At 43.3% G+C, this 21,186-nt stretch overlaps 1 protein-coding gene across 4 annotated transcripts in view; it reads left to right on the top strand.

Annotated features, from left to right (window-relative positions):
* The window catches only part of LOC134337913 (rho guanine nucleotide exchange factor 10-like protein), a 225,223-nt gene that overhangs the window by 185,183 nt on the left and 18,854 nt on the right, over positions 1 to 21,186 (top strand). For all 4 annotated transcript variants that reach the window (XM_063033279.1, XM_063033278.1, XM_063033281.1 and 1 more), the window contains 3 exons: positions 8,835 to 8,921; positions 9,075 to 9,286; positions 16,914 to 17,068. In XM_063033279.1, the coding sequence (XP_062889349.1) occupies positions 8,835 to 8,921; positions 9,075 to 9,286; positions 16,914 to 17,068 (454 nt within the window). The remainder of the gene's footprint in view (positions 1 to 8,834; positions 8,922 to 9,074; positions 9,287 to 16,913; positions 17,069 to 21,186) is intronic.

The following is a 21,186-nucleotide window of genomic DNA, read 5'->3' as shown; positions in this document are numbered from 1 at the left end:
TCCTACAGGCATACTCAGCAAATATATAGAATAGTAACTACAGAAACGATCAGTGAAAGATTAACTAGAGTGCAGAAGACAACAAACTGTGCAAATGCAAATATAAATAAATAGCAATAAATGAGAAAATGAGAATAAAGTCCTTAAAGTGAGATCATCGGTTGTCTTTGTTTTACTTTTTTGACCAACTTGCCACATAGAACCTGAACAAAAATCCTTCTAAAATCCTTGTGAACTACATCAAACATGATACTCTCCTTGCCCTTAGTTGTTGCTACTTCAATACAAAAATTAATCAGGAAAATCAGAAATTTTCTGAACAAATCCTTTCTGACTCTTTTAATTAGTCTTTGCCATGCTGCAAATTGACCCTTAGAATTGATTCTAATAATTTTCCCACCATTGAAGTTAAACTAATCACCTGTAATGACTTCACTTATTCTTTCGTCAATTTTTATAGAACAATATGATGTTAGTGGTCCTTCACTCTTCTGACAAGACTTGTGGTCATCGAAGGTTGAAGAATGCTACTCAGACCCTCTGCAATTTTCCTTGCCCATCCTCTGGGCTTCCCCCCTCCCCCTTTGCTTTCTCCCTAGGCCTCCTGTCCCATGATCCTCTCATATCCCTTTTGTCAATCAACTGTCCAGCTCTTGGCTCCATCCGTCCCCCTCCTGTCTTCTATCATTTTGGATCTCCCCCTCCCCCTTTCAAATCTCTTACTAGCTCTTCTTTCAGTTAGTCCTGACGAAGGGTCTCGGCCCGAAACGTCGACTGTGCCTCTTCCTAGAGATGCTGCCTGGCCTGCTGCGTTCACCAGCAACTTTTATGTGTGTTGCTTGAAATTCAAGCATCTGCAGTTTCCTTGTGTTTGCAATTTCCTGCCCAGTTTGCGTAACTGCTGGGAATACATTTCATCCAGCCCTGGTGAATTATTCACTTTTAAAGATGTTAAGTCCCTTTGCATCTTCTCTGTTACAAGACTTACTTTAGATAATCTTTCACACTTGTCATCTTTAACATTAACATCAGTATGGTCTTCCTCAAAGCAATCAGTAGATTTAGAACAAGCATTTGGAAACTTTGTCCAGATTTTTCAATTAGATTTGCGTCTACAAAATGAGATTACAGTTGCGGAAAGTTATAGTTTTATACATTACAATTACAACACAAGGGAGGAATGCTGGTAGGAGTCAGTTACTGTGGATAAGGGAACTCCTAGGGATATAAGCAACACACTCTGTTGGAGGAACTCAGCAGGCTACTCAACATCTATGGAAAAAGAGTATAGTTGGTGTTTCGGGCTGAGACCCTTCATCAGGACTGGAGAAAAAGAGATGAGGAATAGAGTTAAAAGCTGGAGGGAGGGGAGGAGAAACGCAAACTGATAGGTGAAACTGGGAGGGGGAGGGGTGAAATAAAGGGCTGGGAAGTTGACTGGTGAAAGAGGTACAGGGCTGGAGAAGGGGGAATCTGGTAGGAGAGGACAGAGGGCCCTGGAAGAGAGAAAAGGGGGTAGCAGCACTAGAGATGGGCAGGCAAGAGAGAGAAAAGGGTTGAGGCTACCCAGACAGAATATAAAGTGTAGGTCCTCCAAACTGAGTGCGGCCTCCAGCATTTTGTGTGTGTTGCTTTGGTTTCCAGCTTCTGCAGATTTTCTGTTGTTTGTTCCAGGGATACATTTTCCTACTGGTTACTTACCAGAAAGGTTTTGTTGGGTAACTGGGGATAATGACAGTGGATTTTCATAGACTTTACTTCTCCATTAGCTTCTGAAATGATGAATATATTACTGAACATGATCCATTGTCCACATTGGTGAGCCCTGCATTCATAATCAGAATGAAGTTTATTATCACAGACATATGTCATGGTATGTGTTGTTTTGTGGCAGCAATACAGTGCAAGACATTAAAAAGTACTATAATTTACAATAAAACAATAAATAGATGCATGATAATAAGCATAGATAGGGTGGACAGCCAGAGACATTTTCCCAGGGCAGAAATGGCTTATAAAAGGGGTTAGAGTTTTATGGTAATCGGAGGAAATTACAGACCTTTTTTTGATAAAAGTGTGTTAGGTGGTGGTAGGGTAGTTACATGAGGGACATTTAAGGGAATCTTAGATGGGGACATGGATGAAAACAAAATGGAGGGCTATGTGGGAGGGAAGGGTTAAATTAAAAGTAGTTTAAACTGTCGGCACATCATCATGGGCCACAAGGGCCTGAACTGAGCTGCAATGCTCTATGTTCCAAATAGTGCAGAAAGGGAATAGCAAGGTAGGGTTCATGGACCGTTCATAAATCTGGTAGCAAAGGGGAAGAAGCTGTTCCTAACACATTGTGTGCATCTTCAGGCTCCTGTACTCCTTCCTGATGGCAAAAGGAAAGAAGGTATTCCTAAAACATTGAGTATGTATCTTCCAGCATCTGTACCTCCTCCTTGATGGCAGTCTTGAGAAGATGGCACGTCCCATTGATGAGGGTCCTTTATGGTGGATGCTGCCTTCACGAGGCACTGCCTATTGAAGATGTCCTCAATAGGAGGGAGGGTTGTACATTTTTTCAGACCATTACTATCTCTGGGCACCTGGTGGTTTGGACATAATTGATCATAGACAATGAGGGATGGAGAAGGCTGAGCACATGGAAACAACAATGCCACCTACTGCCTAACAACATCTTGGTGCTGACAGCAAGCAGCTAATAGTTTTACAAATAAGATAGATGGAAACCAGAAATGTATTTCTGTACTGTTGGCATCCTGTCAAGTGGAGATCTATGGTTTTACACTTGGTTTTCCTATGCTTATTGCCATTCTAATTCTTTTCTGTAGATTAGTTTGTCCTTTTAAGATTACAGTATACAAAAAATTGATTTATTGGTGATGTAATCATAACTAATAAAGTAATCACAAACAGTCCAAATGCTATTCTTTAAAAGCGGTGGTCTCTTTGCTTGTAGTCTGAGTAGAGGGTATCCTTCCGTAGGTAATTTCATCAGGAAAGGCTACAGGGGAAGAACCTATTGAAATTTCTTATCAGTACAGTCATATTGCTAACGTTACTGATTTAACCAATTTATACTGATTTGTCTATGTCACCTTTTTACATGAGTGCCATAAACAGTTAAGTGACTTGAGTTAAAATTAGGAGTCTGAAGCACTAGAATGCCAGTGCTTGTGGAATGTAACTGAGTCATTGATAACTGGGCTTTTCTGATTGTGAAGCTCAGTTCTGCACTGAGCAGAACAGCTAGCAGCTTGCAAGTCGAGGTGTGTGTTAGTCCTGTCCTATAGCTAATGGTTGTGAGCAGGGCCAGGACTGCACTGAAGGTGCACTGATCTTTCCTGGAAGAGGACTGGCTGATGGGCTTATGATATTTTTCTAATTACAAAGACCACGTAGAAGCACACTGCAGCTGTCTGGACTTTGTGCAGTGACTGATGGCAATGGATAATTTCGGCTTTTAATTATCTTGCAGTATAAATAACATTAATTTGCATGAGTGACTTCTACCTGTGTCCCTCGTGCAGAGAAAATTCAAACCATCTGTTAACTATTACACTGCATTTATTTTCTAAATGCTTTAATCAAATATGATGGAAACTGATGGCTGCCTTCATTGTGTTACAGTATCTTGTTTCTCAACCTTTTTGTTTCTTCACGGTACAGGAAATGTTTTTAATTTTTCTTGTCTTGGTCAATTTCAGTTCCTGCACTGTGGAACTGAGTCCAAGTGGCACCAAAAATCATTGAACTGTTGGAATACAGGCCACGGAAGGAGGTTGTTAGACCTATTGTGTTCACTGCAATTTAAGTAGATGAAACTCTACAAAAATAAAGTGAATGCTGAAAATCTGAAATTGCAACCAGAATTGCTGGAAATGTTCAAAGCGACATCTGGGAAGAGAAGGAGAGCAAGAGTTATCAATTCAGATCAATGATTTTCTATCAGAACTGGCTCAATTTTTATTGAGTTAAAAATAAACTCTGCTTCTCCCTTAATATACCTTAATTTTGTTTGAGAGGAATGTGCACTGAAGGTGATAATCAATTCTTCACACCAGTTTGCATCAAAGCAGTCAAATTTGGGAATATTTCTCTACGCTGCCATGTTGTGAATTACCTTTATGATCTATGCTAATACTGGCCAAGTCTTCCTGGTATTGGGCTCAGCAATTTTCAGTGATTACTCCAAGACCAGTTATTTTACTTTGGTTCTGCCTTTCAATCATATGAGGAGGTTCTCTTTTAATGGATAGTGTGTGATGGAGGCTGAGAATTGGATAAAGGGAGATGTTGTTTCCTTTGTTGGAGTAATTCATGTTTCTTTTGTTATGTTCCTTTGAAGTGAATACTCTTTGTCAACCTTGAATTAGCAAAGATCACCTTGTTACAATTGTTCAGTATCTGGTAGGTGGCTATCTTCCGCATGTCAATACTTTATCAGGACTTGCTCATTCTTTCCCTCCTTGAGGCAAGTTCTACTATATTAGCTGGGGAGCTCCATAGGCATAGGCTGTGTGGAAGTAGAGATGTTGTGGATTGCAGATGGTGGAATCTGAGGCAATGCACAAAGCATTGGAGGAACTCAGCAGATCAGGCAGCATCTATAGAAGGAAATGGAGCTTCATCTGATAAGTTCAGATGAAGCATCTTGACCTGAAATGTCCTGAAGAAGGGTTTTGGCCTGAAATGTTGACTGTTAATTCATTTCCATGGATGTTGCCTGACTTGCTGAGTTCCTCCAGCATTTTGTGTGTGCTGCTTTGGATTTCCAGCATCTGGAGACTTCCTCATGTTTCTGAAATGTCAGCTGTCCATTTCCCTTCATAGATGCTGTTGAGTTCATCTGTCTGTATGGAAAAGTGTGGAAAGGTTCAAGTCAGCTCGTGGCAAACTTCTTGGTGGCAATCGAGGAGGGACAATAAATGTTCTTGCCAGTGACACCAACATCCAGAAAAATCAATTTTAAAAATGTTAATTTTCCCTAGTCCAGTGGAATAAATCCAGTTGTGAAAAATGTATGTTATTCTTAAACTTGATTTATTATAAGTTGTTTAGAACTTTTTTATTATTGAGATACAGCATGGCCCTTCATGCCATACCACTCAGTAATCCTTCAATTTAATCCTAGCCTAATCACGGGACAATTTACAATGACCAATTAATCTACCAATCAGTACATCTTTGGCCTGTGAGAGGAAACCAGAGCACCTGAAGGAAACCCACATGGTCACAGAGAGAACTGACAAACTCCTTATAGGCAGCGGTGGGAATCGAACCTGGGTTGCCTGTACTGTAAACCGTTGTGCTAACCACTACGCTACAGTGCCGCCCACTAACAGTTATCAACAGATGAGAGAACTATAATCCCAAAGAATTACATTGAATTGTCTGCATAATTAAAATGCACCAACCCTTGCTCTACTAAAAATACATCCTCTGAAGACTTGGCTAGGCTTATCTGCTAACCTTCTGAAATGTTAATGCAATATTTACAATGCAGCAAACAATATTCCATTGGGATGATTGTCTAGTTGTGTGACCTTCAATTGGGAGAGGAGAGTGCTATGTTCTGAAGAATGATTAGTCCCTGTCACTCTGAAGTGAGATGCATGTCTAATGCTTTGTAAGATGAGAGTTTGAATTGCACATGGCTTTTCTTGGTTTATATGCAAAGTACTTGATGGTAGAGATCTGGAATATTGGATCTTGGAGCTTGCTTTAATGGCTAGTATCTATGCTTGCATCCTGGAGAACTCCCAGGTGAAGTGTGTGCCTATTTTCCACCTGTACTGTGATGACAATCATGTACCTCTGGGAAGTAGTGGAAGGAGGGAGGAGGCTTCTCATTAGTGTGGTCTTCCAAAGACCCACTAACAACCATCTCTATGCCTGCCAATGCTTAATTTTTAATGGGCAGGTGTATGGATAGCTACTAAGGCCCTCAAGTAGGCATCTAACTGTCTCCCAGGCTCGCTGCACAAGAATCTCCTTGTACAATTAAATTCCCCATAGAGCTCAATGGCCAAGAGTACCACCTGGTTCTCGGGTCAACAGATGGACCTGTTACTGACAGTGGACGGAGTTCTAACTATGGCTTGGTTCATCCACTCTGCTGAATGACGGAAGGTTTTGCAAGCAAAGCTGTGATTCTTGAACACCTGATCTCTAGCCTCTCTGTGGTCTTCTCCTTTGTACCAAAAATTTCTGAAGACTAGTCATTGGATGGTCTTGACATTGGGTGACTCTATCATGAAGGACAGACACCACCCCAACAAGGGAGACTGGCATAAACTAAGTCTAGTTGGAGTTTGACGTGCAGGACTACGGTGAAGGAAGCATCTCTAGTTAATAAGGCTGCAGTAATAACAACAAGAATTAAGAAACTTGAGCTTCTGGCCGACCAGCTATGGATTGACTCCACACAAGTAATCTTGCGCATCATGTAGTTCAAGGCTTCTGTGTTCTCCCTAAACTGCAAAGTTCATCACAGCTCACTTCTTTTATGGTATTTTGTATGGTCGGGGATTATCAGCTCCACTTCTCCCTCTACCACTTCCCCTCATGCTACAAAAAAATGAGTTGGTTTTAATATTTGGTGCCAAGTTTCTTTTCAATTACAGAACTGTTGACTACCCTGATAGCAGGTAAATCTAATTTAAAACCAAGATATACAGCTATTTCTTCCCACAAATGAAAGAGAATTTCTGGAATTCTTTACCCGAGAGAGTTGTAGAGGCTAGCTAATTAGAAGTTTTAAAGTGGAGGTACTTCAGTTGTTAGAAGATTGAGAATTGAAGGCTATGGGTTCAGGCACAGGAAGAGTTGATGCCTAGAGTAGACCAGTCATGATTGCATTGAATGGTGGGACAGGCTGAAGGGGCCAGGTGGTTACTCCTGCTCGTATTTCTTTTGCTCTTGTAAAGTGAAAATTCACAATGCTCTTGAAGTAAAAACTTCTTAAGTTAACATACAGATGCTGTTTTTATTCCAAAATTAAAATCCATTTTTGTCCTGGAAGATAGATTTTGAAAGTAAAATTCCAATTGAGATGAATACATAAACACATGAGATTCTGCAAACACTGGAAATCTCATGCAGCACACACAATGGCCTCATTATGGCTGTTGAACCGAGACGTGCCACTGAGAACTAACCCAGATAGGGGTGTACCGGTGTGCTACACACAGCGCTAGAATAATCACACGGAGTCGGTGAGTTGGAGTTGCGATGAAAGAGATTTATTCAAACTTCGCGGCCTGCTTTAAAGCCTTCCCGTTCCTGCCCTCCCTGGGCGGGACTACTGTGGGGAATGCATATTCCCAGACCCTTTCCGCGCACGGGATTTTCCCCCTGCTGGTGAAGATGGCCTGGCGCCCTTTTTGGGACCGGTCCTCTGCCTGCGCGCGCTGTTGTGAGCCGGTTCGTGTGTGCTAGAAAGTGGGTCGCCACATAACCCCCCCCCCCCCCCAGAACCGGCGATACCTCCCCCAATGTCCACAGTCTGGATCGGCCTCTGTTTGGGAGGTCTGCCCCTGCGCCGCGGTGCCTGAGCCTGGACCGGTTGCGCCAAGTCCACATGGGCCGGTTTGAGTCGGTCCACGGTGAAAACCTCCTCTCTCCCCCCAATGCCCAGCACGAACGTGGACCCATTGTTCCTGATCACCTTAAACGGCCGCTCGTAGGGCCACTGTAGCGGTGCCCGGTGTCCGCCCCGTCATACAAAAAGAGACTTACAGTTCTGCAGGTCTTTGGGTACGCAGGTCAGGCTCTGTCCATGCTGTGAAGTGGGTATGGGGGCCAGGTTACCGAGCCTCTCATGTAGTCTGTCCAGGACTGCTGCGGGTTCTTCCTCTTGCCCCCTGCTGGTGAAGATGGCCTGGCGCCCTTTTTGGGGCCGGCTCTCTGCCTGCGCGCGCTGTTGTGAGCCGGTTCGTGTGTGCTAGAAAGTGGGTCGCCACGGGGATCATTTTGTTGAGCACCTTCACTCTGTGTGTCACAAGGCAGGACCTCCGAGTGGCTCCCTATTTGAATTTGACTTTCCATTCCCATTCTGAAATGGCCTCTTCTACTGTTACAATGAGGCTAGTCTCTGGTTGGAGAGGCAACATGTCATGTTCCACCTGGGTAGCCTCCAACCTGATGGCAAAAGCATTGATTTCTCTAACTGCTGGTAATTACCCCCACTTTCCCTCTCCTTTCTTTTGCCATTCTCCATTCTGGTTACCCTCTCACCCCTTCTCTTCACTTGCTCACCACCTCCCTCTGGTTCCCCTCTTTTCCTTTTTTCCAATGTTCACCATCCTCTCCTATTAGATTGCTCCTCCTTCGGCTCTTTTAACTCTTTCATCTATCACCACCCTGCTTCCTTTTTCATCCCAGCTTCCATCCTCACCCCCCCCCACCTGCTCTCACCTATCACCCACCTGCTTGTACTCCTTCCCCACGCCTCAGCTTCTTATTCTGGCTACTGTGCGCTTCCTTTCCAGTCCTGATGGGTGCCAGCCCAAAACGTTGACTGTTCATTCTGCTCAGATGTTGCCAGACTTGCTGAATTCCTCCACTATTTGGGATGGACGTTTGTGAGGACAGACTGCGGGGTCCACTTTCTGTATTCCAGAAGCTGTTGCTGATTTTGATTTACTGTGTTCCTGCTGGAAAGTGCACACGGCTGCTGCTCCTACACTAGTGGAAGGAGGTGTTGAGTCAGAGAACAAGGGTTACTCTGGTCTCAGGAACTTTTTCAGAACGAATCCCACAGGTGGTTGTCGAAGGATGTGCAAGTATTAATCACTTGTTCAACCTGTTTTTTCTCCGTCCAGCCTGAAACAGCTCTTCACACTCCAGTGCAATCTTCCTTACTCGGGATTTCCACTGCCAGTACCTGTCTGGCACAGGGATACCTTTGGGTAAGTTACCTTGAAGGAGGTTAGAAGCAGTAAATGATCTTTTTTTTCTATGTGAGAACTTCTAAACTTCATTGCAAAAGTTTATGAATGGTTGCTCTTTGGACAGCTTAGTGATAACTTGTATTTCTCTCCGTCCTTTGTTGCCCTCCACAGGTTGGCAGTGGGCGAGAACAGGGCCATGGGCAGGTTGATCTCTTCTCATTAAACAGATCTGCCCCCAGGCACGTCAAATCTTTCCAGGTCAGCTCCCGAGTCTTGTGCATGGAGTATATCCCTCAAAAGATCAGGAGTGAAGAGAATATTGACAGTCCATTGGAGAGGTCTGCAGACAGTCCAGTTATCATTATAGGACTTCAGGATGGAAGGTAAGCACCCACCTTACGTTGGTCGGTTTGTTGTCGGGAGGAAGTTAAGCAGACTTGGCGTCCAGTGGTTTAGGAGAATGGACGATGACCTCACTGAAATGTGTAAAACTGATGGGACTTGACAGGATGGTTGTGAAGTTGGTTTTTCAGGTGAAGCCAGGGTTCATGGTTTCAAGATAAGAATTCAGTGATAAAGAAATCCCCTGCATGTAGCAATTGTTTGGTCTTTGGGAATTTCTAGCCAATTGTGCTGAAGAGACTGAGTTTCTGTATAGTACTGTGCGAACATCTTAGGCACACATACATATATAGCTAGGGAACCTCAGACCTTTGCACAGTACTGTAGTAATTTTATGTATTGCACTGTACTGCTGCCACAAAAAAAGCAAATTTCATGACATATGCGAGTGATGATAAACCTGATTCTAATATGGGTCTCTATTGTGGACTGAGAGTGGAAGGGGACCGGGAGAGGGGAATCATGGCCGGGAAAAGGGGAAGGGAGAGGGAAGCACTAGTGAGACATTCTATAATGACCAATAAACTAATTGTTTGGAATCAAATGACCTTGCATGGTGTGTCTGCACCTGCGCCACCCTCTGCCCCTGGCGGTGCTCCACTCTTGCCATTCCCAGCATCCTTTGCTCACACCAGATTTACAAACTCGCTCTCCACTCCATGTTGACAAATGCAGTACTGTTCAAAAGCCTTAGGCATATGTATAGGGTGCCTAAGACTTTTGCACAGTACTGTGTTTGAAACAGAGTGATATGTTTTAGATATTAGATTGAGAGAATATGTGTTTAGCAGGAAAGTGATGCTTATCCCTAATTCTCTTGAATGACAAAGCAGGCACTAGGAGCTGAACGGCTGTTCAAGAATTCTAGCCTCTGCAGGATCTCTTGAATATCTGCTACCTCTTGTGTTCTGATAACATTGTCTTCCGAGTCGCCCACTGTTGTGTGGCTGTCAGTTCATCTCTCATCGCTATAGGGTCATAAACAAGAGGAAGGGGGACAGATGGGACTGTTTTTCACACACCCCTTGCCAACAATCCCACACCCTCCAATCTCACAACAAATCTTGTTGGGGGTAGGATGGTGCGGGGTATAACTTGTGTAATAAATCACTACTGTCACAAATGAAGAAGGAGCTGGCAGCCTTGTTGTGTTGTCACATAGAACTTGGGTAGTCTTGTAGCAGTTCAAGGTGAATTAGCTTTGAGTTGAAATCTGCTTGTGTTCACAAGGGGTGTCTGTCAGCCATTTTATTTTCAAAGTAAGATAACTTTTTGTGTTACTTTTGATTTTCAGATAGATTAAAATTAGCTCTTAAAAAATAAAATTGACATCTTCATTCGGAAGGGAATATTTCCATCACATTGAAGATAACACGTCTTCAATGTAATGTAAATATCAACACGTTGAAGGTTAAGACTAAATAAGCATCAAGCACCACTTACACTGATCCCATTTTATTCTTCTATTGCTATCAACTTCTCCCTACTCATGCCCCCAAGTTCTAGCACATACTGGAGGCAACTTAGGACAGCTAATTAACCTATCAAATCCCATCTTCTTGGGATGTGGCAGGAAGCAGATGCATTCACAGGGAGAGAGAGAGAGAGCACGTGCAAAATATAGAAAGGCAGCCCCATGGGTTCATTTTGAATGTACTTCACTACCAGTGCGTCACAGGAGTATTTAACTTTTGCCTGATCTTTGCCATTTTAAATTTTGAGTGCCCCTTTGGCAGTGTGTACTCTTCCTTGTTGCTTTATTACATCAGCCTAGAACTTTGTGCTCAAGTCTTGGAATGGGAAGTGAATTCTCACCTACATTGTGGTGATGTGAGGGTTTGCACTTAAGTTGAACAGTTAAGGGATTGTTTCCCCAGGCCTTAGGAGGATTATTCAGGCTTGCATCTTCTGGTTGCACTGTAGCAATGTTAATCATGTTGAAACCTGTAAATTGCCAAGTCAGGCTGAGGTGATTCAGACAGACTTAAATGGAAGATCCATTCTGGAAACTAATTTTGCAATCTATGATTATCAAGTGGAGACGTGCACAAAATCACCTGTATTTAGTTTCATCATTGTTGCTGTTCTATACAGTCCAGCTTGCATTATAAACAAGGGGCATGCCACAGCACTTATTCTGAGATGCAGTACTGTATCATTTCCTAGGGACAGCACTGTAGCGTAATGGTTAGGACAGCACTTTTGTAATATCAGTGACCTGTGTTCAACTCCCACTGCTGCCTGTAAGGAATTTGTACATCCTCCCAGTAACCATGTGAATTTCCTCCAGGTGCTCTTGTTTCCTCCCACAGTGCAAAGACTGATCTACCGCTGGTAGGTTAATTGGTTATTATAAATTGTCAGCTGATTAGGCTAGGATTAAGTTGGTGGATTGCTGGGAGGTGCAGAAAAATAAATAAAATTGAGTCCTCAAATATCTACATCTTGTTATAACAACAGAGAAACGCTGTAAGCCTTTGCACTCCAGCCTTGAAGTTGCCTGATTTTTGAGTGAAATTTCTTGGCTTTTTTTAACAAAGGTTTGTTTTAAACAGTTTGATCCCTTCCTTTGAAACTTCAGGCTGAGCAATTGCATCAGAGACATTAATTTTGCATGAAGCAGTTTCAAATCTTTGGCATTTTGGGACTTCCCTGATCTGATTAGTTTATCCTGTCACAGCTTGGCAATGTTAAGTGTACTCACTGTGATCTGATCCTGTTGCTGATTATCATATTTATTTTGCTGCTAATCCAAGCTACATTTCTCGAACCCTGTGTGGAGGCTTCTTTTTCAAAAATATAGGCACTAAATTATCGGTCTCGCTCTGAGAAATGATGGGAATGGGGAAAGATGACTGTGATTTGGTGAAATTTTCTTAAATACGGGGGTAGTTTGGGAAGAATTTTATCTCCATTTTGCAGTAATTTAAGCGAGTTCTTTTCACTACTAATAACATTCCTCGGGTTAACATAAAGTACAGTAAAAGAATGGATAAAGTTCTTAAGTGCCTTGCTATACATAGTTTGAAGGTCAAAGATGCTAGTCTTTGTGTGTTGAACTACAAAGTTGGCGTCACTAGTTGCTGGGTCCATGCACAGATGAAAGCCTTTCCCGTTCCTTTTCAATGGGCAAACAGATAAGCTTCCTTGTTCTGATGGCATCTGGTGTAAACGTTGCAGAATTTGTTTTTCCCCTTTCTGGCATTGAAGTACCAAGTAGAATATCCAATAAAAGTCAGTGTGGATAACACAAAATGTATTGTTCAATAACCTCCATTTTAACGTTTCTTGCCTAAAGCTGTGCCTAACATTTCTAATTGTGTATTGAGCTTCCACAGGGCTAATGAAGCTTCTTAATTTCAGATATGTCATTGAGCCAAGATACTAATCTGTGCCAAATTTGTAATCTCAGTAGCAATATTTTAGATCCTGGGTTTGGAATGGAGAAGGAAATTAGGTGGGGATCCCACTGATGTTTGCCCTTGCTAAAACTGTATGGGTGAAAATGGAGTAAGGTTCGTTGCCATTCAAGGAGTGGTGCTGCAGCAAGAGCTTGACCCTGTAGATGGGAAGGTTAAGATACTTGAGACATTTTAAGTATGTCGTCTCATAAAATAAATGCAGAATTTTAGCAACTTTCTAAATTCATTTCATATTCTGAATGCTTAGGAAATTTGCAAGCCTGATAACTGAGAATGATTGTGATTTATATGAATGTCTATTGTAGCCATTTGTCAAGTTTATTGGTTTTGTCTTTCACTGTCACTTGCAATAATCCATTGGAATGTGACATTTTCATGGTAACCTGGATGCTGTAAAAAACGGAAGTTGATCTTTCACTTGGAGTAACTTTCTTGTAATACCAAGTCAGAACAGAAGAGACCCTTCAAATTTTCATCCATTTTTTTGTTCACTCAAAATAGTGTTTCAGGAGTATAGACAATTCTAGTAGTCATATTTCCAAAGCATTTGATTAGATAATCAGTTCAGAGCTGGCATTCTTTACATTGATCACCAGTTGTGGGTTAGTTGATATAATTCTCACTCCTGCATTAGAAGGTTGTAACTCCAGTCTATTCCACAAACCAGAGTACACAGTTCCTTTCCCCCGATGCTGCCTGACTGGAGTTCCTCCAGCAATTTGTGTTTTGCTTCAGATTCTGGCATCTGGCAGTCTCTTATAGCTGCGCACAAGTCTAGGCCATCACTGCAACACTGTGGCACCACTCTGAAGCTGCATGGGAGGTTTTTTCTTTTACACAAGTAGATATGCCAATGCCGAGTTACCCCAAGAGGTGGATAAGGTCACATAGCACTATTTTGAAGAAGAAAAGGGAAGTTCAGGCTAGTATCAATATTTCACATGGCCACACCCATTTCATAGATCTCTGGTTTTCATTTCCCAAAGGTATTCTGACTGATCGTTCTCATCTTTCACTTCACCTGCTTATGAAAATGCTTATCCTGGTCTCCATAATGAGCCTGTTAAAGAAGCCTGAACAAAGTTGATCGTGTCATCATTTTTGATCATTTATCAGTAATCTATGTTGTACCAAACAGTGAGGATTTAATAGCGACTTGCTTTCTCTCAAGATGATTCTCTGTCTCATGTAGCCAGTCAGTCCGTGTTGTTCATAGTTTCAGAGCAATTCAATACAAAGAGGGACCATTCATTCTGATCAAATGGAGACACTAATCATCCTCACAAGGAAATGCTGTGCCTTGGTTGGCAGAGCTGCAAGATCAATAATCCAAAGATAATTGGCTGCTGCTGCTATAGAGTCATACAGCACTGAAATAGGTTCAAGTCTTTGCTGAATAACCAACTCCACTTTAGTCCAGTCCTTCACAGTAACCCATTCCATTGTAGAGCACAGAATGGTACAGTGCAGGAAGAAGCCCTTCAGCTCAGCACAATAATGACATCAGTCTAAAACTAACCCCATCTGTTTGCACGTGCAGTGTAGATCACTCATTCTCTTTCAGTTCAGGTGTCTGTCTAAGTGCCTCTTAAACATCACTACCATATCTGTTTCTACCACCTCCTTGGCAGAGGACCTGGTAAAATAGGTTTGAGCTTCTGCAGCTGGCACTGTGAGCTTGACAGACTGTGCCTCTCCTGCATAAGCAATTTCAGCCTGTCAGGTTGAATATCAGTGTGCAACAGGACCATGCATCAGCCTGCAAACTGTCCAATCCTAAGAGAAAGGGCAAATGTTTGAGGCCAAGGGTGTCTGTTCTCTCATTAACCAACAAGAATCAAAACTGTGTAGTGATCTGTGACTTTGAGCAATCAATTCTGTCAAGTGGAGCACAGTTACAAAGAGCTATTACAAAGCAGGTAGTCAAACCATTGACCATCAGCAGTGTAAGCAATGCTGCTAATGAGTGATACAAGTCAATGCATGCACTCACTCAAACTTTATGGCCTTGATGTTTGAAGGGAAGTGCTAATAATTTGCCTGAGACCTCATCATGAATTTATCAGTGTATCAGGTTGGAGAAAAATGAGAGTCACCCCTTTCCACTTGAGCATTTCATCTCTCGTTTGAGAAATCCAGATGAGAATCTTGATTTTGTTGATCTTTGACTTGTGCTTCAGGTTACACATGTAAACAGAACTTCCAGCCTGTCCAAAGGGTTTGATTGTGTGCTCGGAGGCATGGCTGTGCAAGAAACCGTTCAATTGCCTTGCTCCCTCCACGTGTACAATAACTGTATTGGATTTGTAATGGAAGCCGTGGTAATGAATTGGTATGAAAGAGGCAGATAATGAGAGCTGCTTCTGATTGAGCTGAAGGAATCTTACATCCCAAAAATGTGTAGGTTGTTTGTGTAAGTTGTGTTTGGGTGAGTGTAGAATCTGGAAATGTGAAGGGGCAAGATAGATTATTTTGATTTTGTATGATAAGCAATCAATATAAGGGAGCTTTAGCAAACCCTTAAGCCCATGTGTGGAGAAAGTAATGGGTTAGGATTGGTTTAATGTAAAAATGGGTGCTTGATAGTCACAATGGATTCTGTGTAGTTTCATTGCTGTATCTCTGTGACCATGGGTTGTACTGAACTCCAGCAGAATATTAAAGAGGGAAAAACTCTGCAGAATTTGATGACTTGGCAATGTTAAAGCTCCCTTATACTGACTACTTATTACACAAAGTCAGGCAATTGACTGCCCCTTCATGTCTCCATCTCCTGGAAGCAGCAAGATGCCAAGAGAAGGGCCATATTTAAGAAATACTTATGGGCGACCGACTGGGTTTGTTTGTTTTGAACAAACAGATGGTGAATTGTGGTACGTGCCCGTGATGCTGCTGAAAGTGAGAGTTTCATTCTACCTGTCTATACGTGCACTTGTGCATATGACACTAAACCTGACCTTGTTAGTGACAGCAGCATCTCAGGATGAGTGACTGTGGTCTGGCGTAGCTGGCTGTTGGGCACATTATTGCAACAGCATTACCTGAAAGTCGATGCTGACATCCTGAGAGGGAGCAAGGTCCTCATACTCCACCATGAGATTGGAACACAGCTGAGAATAATGGACTAGGGGTTGGGTATTTAGTAAGAACAAGATCATATACACAGTGGCCACTTTATTCGGTACAGGATTAGAACCTGATGTGGTCTTCTGCTGACGTAGTCCACCCACTACAAAGTTGAACATGTGTGTTCAGAGATGCTCATCCACCACCGCGGTTAAAACGCGCGGTTATTTGAGTTACTGCCGCCTTCCCGTCAGCTTGGTCCTTCTCTTCCGGCCTCTCTCATTAATAAGGCATTTTTGCCCACAGAACTGCTGCTCACTGGATGATTTTTTTTTTGGTTTTTTGCACCATTCGTTGTAATCTCTAGAGACTGGTGCATGTCTCCCAGGAGGTCAGCAGTTTCTGAGATACTAAAACCACTGCATCTGGCACCGACAATCATTCCACAGTCAAAGTCACTTAGATCACATTCCCCCCCCCCCCCCCATTCTGCAGTTTGGTCTGGACAACAACTGAATCTTTCGACTTTCTGCATACTTTTATGTATTGATTTTCTGCCAAATGATTGGCTGATTGGATACTTGCATTAAGGGCAGATGTTCAAGTCTATCAAATAAAGTGGTCACGAAGTGTAGCTACAATCATAGCTCCAGAACTATGTCCACATAAGCAGTCATCTCCCCCTGGGGTTTGGCGCACTGCAATAAGGTACTTTGCAGAGAGGGGCTGAGCAGAGGCTTTCTTGTGAGGGTCTGAAAAGATAATGAGAATTTCAAAATAAATCAAGTAGGAAGTCAGACATTACAATTGCCCGAAGTTTGGCACTGCTTCTCAGTGAAGGCCAGGTACAAATAAACCTGCATCTTAATGTTATTTACTGTGAATAAATTCATCACTCAAGTGCTCCCCTGTGAATGAAGGGAATTTATCAAAGTGCAATATATTCCTGTGAGAAAAGCAAAGAAAAATTGAATTTCTTTAGATTTATGTCAAACCATGTTGCACATTAACTTTTTTTGTGCAAAATTTCCGTCTCTTTCCCCACTCTGTAACTTGACTAATTTTGATTTATCCTCAGGTGAAGCACAGTCATTAATCAATTGTTTTTTGTTCTTTCCAGTGTGGTGGGCTATGGTGGTATTGACATGGCAACCCAGTGTTTGTTTACATTTAAAAGCCCCGCGGAGATGCCTGTTGTGCGCCTCAAGCATTTGCTGGATGTTTTGTTTGCCGGGCTGCAGGATGGGACCGTCGCAGTGTACACCAAGACAGCTGGTAAGGATCCAACACAATTGCTTCCTGACTAGGCTCATAGAACAGTTCAGCACAGGAAAAGGTCCATTGGCCCAGCAAGTCGGGACCATGATGCCAGTCTAGCTAGTCATAGTCATACTTTACTAATCCAGGGGGAAATTGGTTTTTGTTACAATTACACCATAAATAATTAAATAGTAATAATAAAACCACTAATAGTTAAATATTAATATGTACATTATGCCAGGAAATAAGTCCAGGACCAGCCTATTGGCTGAGGGTGTGTGACCCTCCAATTGGTTTGATGGCCACAGACAGGAATGACTTCCTATGACGCTCTGTGTTGCATCTCGGTGGAATGAGTCTCTGGCTGAATGTACTCCTGTGCCCAACCAGTACATTATGTAGTGGATGGGAGACATTGTCCAAGATGGCATGCAACTTGGACAGCATCTTCTTTTCAGACACCACCGTCAGAGAGTCCAGTTCCATCCCCACAACATCACTGGCCTTACGAATGAGTTTGTTGATTCTGTTGGTGCCTGGTGCCTGCTGCCCCAGCACACAACAGCAAACATGATTGCACTGGCCACCACAGACTCGTAGAACATCCTCAGCATCATCCGGCAGATGTTAAAGGACCTCACTCTCCTCAGGAAATAGACGCGGCTCTGACCCTTCTTGTAGACAGCCTCAGTGTTCTTTGACCAGTCCAGTTATTGTCAGTTCGTATCCCCAGGTATTTGTAATCCTCCATGATGTCCACACTGACCCCCTGGATGGAAACAGGGGGTCTCAGTCCCATCCACTTGCATGTGGTCTGTATCCCCCTTTTCTCTGCCTGTTCATGTGTCTTTCTAAATGCCTCTTAAACACTGATATCGTATGTGTCACGATTGAGTTCCAGGCACCTGCCTTTGTGTTTTAAAAATAACTTGCCTTGCAAATCTCCTTTAAACTTGCCCCCTCTCACCTTAACCCCATCAGCTCCAGTATTTGACATTTCCAATGGCTGGCGGGGTGGAAATGCGTCTCTACCAAAGGGGGCAAGGTGCTCCTTCCCTCTGCTAGCCTGCAGGTCACCCTTGGGCAAGATGTAGCACCTGCTTAGCCCCCCTCCCCACCCCCGATCCGGGTCACGTGAAACCATGGGAGCAGGTGGTGCATATTGCAAGTCCTGGTTATGCGACCACTGATGCCAGCCTAGCAATCTCTGATGAGTATTGATAATGGCTGGGGTCACCCGTCTTGTAAAGACACTGCCCAGGAAAACCCAATGGCAAACCACTTGTGTAGAAAAATTTGCCAAAGACAATCATGGTCATGGAAAGACCATGATCACCTACGTCATATGACACAGCACATGACAATGATGAACATGGGATGGGTGGGGGAGGGGTCTTGAACTCTTGACTGCACACACTGCATGTGTCTCTTGTGAGGCCTCCATCAGTCAGGGTTGATAATGGATGTTACCTTCTAGCTGTCTAAATACGCAAGCCTGGATAGTACAGTATGGAGAGCAAGCTGTGCACATACAGCAAGTTCCCCTTCTCCACGCATCCGATGAACCCAAAGGAATGGCAGAGTTTTGCACCAGCAGTGTCGCAGGAATTGCCAGTCAGCGTTGAACCCAACGTAGGACTGCCTGAGGATTTTTCCCTCTGGGTTTACTCCCGAAGCCTTCCCCATGAGTCGGTGTAGCTGCAAGGTGCGAAGGTTTGAGATCAGAGTTATCCTTCTCCTGGATGGAACTGCCAACCATGGCTGACGAGCCCCATATACCTGAAGCGGACTGATATTAAGGCACCAGTAACCTACCTTTGCCGCTTCTCCTGTCAGTAGAAATGGTTCTGTCAAGCTTAGTAGCTAAGCCACACGTGAAGGCTAGAAGCTCGACTTGGTTGTCAGAGGCTATTTGAGACACATGCCACTGGGAGAATTTAATATGTAGTGGGAGCTTGTCCCTACTACCACTCCCAGCTATAACAACCTTGGGAACTGTACTTCTCATAATTTAATACATTCTATTGGATCACCTCTCAGCCTCCAAAGCTCCTGAGAAGGCAGTCCAAGTTTGTTCAACCACTCCTTACAACTAATACTATTCATCCTGATGAACCTCTGCTGTATCCTGTCCAAAGCCTCCACATGGTCCTTGTACAGGTTTCCCCTGCCATCTGAAGGTAGAGCGTTCCTATGAAACGGTTCGTAAGCCGGAATGTCGTAAAGCGAAGAAGCAATTACCATTTATTTATATGGGAAAAATTTGTGAGCGTTCGCAGACCCAAAAATAACCTACCAAATCATGCCAAATAACACATAAAATCTAAAATAACAGTAACATATAGTAAAAGCAGGAATGATATGATAAATACACAGCCTATATAAAGTAGAAATACTTCTCTACAATCATTGCCTGCACTGTTCTCCATGGCGAAAATCTCATGCAAGTGCTCTCGGCAGAAATACTCTCTCCAGTAACCTTTAAGTTATAAAGCTGCCAAATCATACGAAATAACGCATAAAAATACACAGCCTATATAAAGTAGAAATAATGTATGTACAGTGTAGTATCGCTTACTGGAATCGGGAAGACAGCGCAGAGCACACTGATGATGGTGTGTTAGGCTGAGTTGTCGGAGGTTGGGGTGGTGCAGTGGCCCCCACCCTCCAGGTCTCTGACCGATACCGATCCGCGAAGCATGCAGGGGTACAGCGGTGGTCGGGACGCACCCAGCACATCTTTAAGAAAAAAGCCGAAATAAACAGTCTAATTAATTAGGTGCCACCCGGCACATAAATGCCGGCCCAGATCAGAGGCGACGCAGTCGGCAAACGCCTCTGATCTGGGCCAACATTTACATGCCAGGCAGCACCTACTTAATTAGCTTGTTTATTTCGGCTTCTTTTCTTAAAGATGTGCTGGGTGCCTCCCGGCTACCGCTGCATTCTCCGCGGCAAGGCATCGGTCTGCGGCCTGGGGGTTGGGGTGGTGGGACACTGAGGTGTCATCTCATCGTCATCTTGTTTCCATCAGGGCAGCCAGGTCATCTTCTATGTCTGCCTGCCTCGATGTTGAAGGTCGAGGTTTGTCGTCTGCTGTGGCTGATGTGGAAGGCTTGCTTGACTGCTCAGCCTCGCGCATTTTTCTATCATACAGTTCTTTGTAAGCACTGAAACCATCTTGCAAATATGCCCTAAACCGACGTACCCTTTCAAAATTAAAGTCGTACTTTTCTGCAATCATTGAAGCGAAAATCTCACGCAGTTGCTTCACGTTCAGTTCCTGGACGACTTCACTTTCAGTCCATTCGCTACTGCATTCGGTTTCGATTGTTATCCTTTCCTCTTGCAATTGCATCAGCTCTTCATCTATCAGTTCTTGGTGATGGGATGCCAAAACCTCTTCAACATCATCTTCGTCAGCTTCCACAAGCCAAACTTACTTTGTCCTTGCTTCGTTCACCACGATCAAAACGCTTAATTATGTCTAGTTTTACGCTAAGTGTAACACCCTTACGAGCTCTTTTAGGCTTTTCCGATACCTTAGAACTCATCTTGCAAACGGATGCTCACAGGCACGTGTTTAAGCAATGTCGGCTGGAATGCAGTTCCGAAACAAGGGGAGGAGCAGCTGCTTGGGGCGCGCGTTGCTTTTTTTCACTCGCTGCCTTTTTTCATAACAGTGAAAATACCTTCTGTTAGCGAAAACAGGTAAATAATGTAGGTCTTTCGTAACAGTGAGGTTTCGTAAAGCGAACGATCAAAAAACGGGGGACACCTGTAGTCCGGTGACCAGAACTGCACATGATACTCTAAATATGGCCGAACTAATCTTTTAGACAGCTGCAACATGATTTCCCTACCTTGATACTCAATACCTCAACTGATGAATCCAAGCATTTTGTACACATTTGTCACCCTACCGACTTGTGTTGCTACTCTCAGGAGTTATGGACTTCTAAGAAATAGAGCATAGTATTCTGATCCTACAAGCCCACACCTCCCATATGACCAGTTAGCCTACTAACACTTGTTTGGAACGTGGGAGGAAACCAGAGCGCCCGAAGGAAATGTATATCACAGGGAGAAGATACAAACTCCTTACAAACAGTGGTGGGTAATGAACCCAGATT

Source organism: Mobula hypostoma, chromosome 25 (genome assembly GCF_963921235.1).
Source record: "Mobula hypostoma chromosome 25, sMobHyp1.1, whole genome shotgun sequence".
NCBI classification, from domain to species: domain Eukaryota; kingdom Metazoa; phylum Chordata; class Chondrichthyes; order Myliobatiformes; family Myliobatidae; genus Mobula; species Mobula hypostoma.
This window is presented reverse-complemented; position numbering and strand designations above follow the sequence as displayed.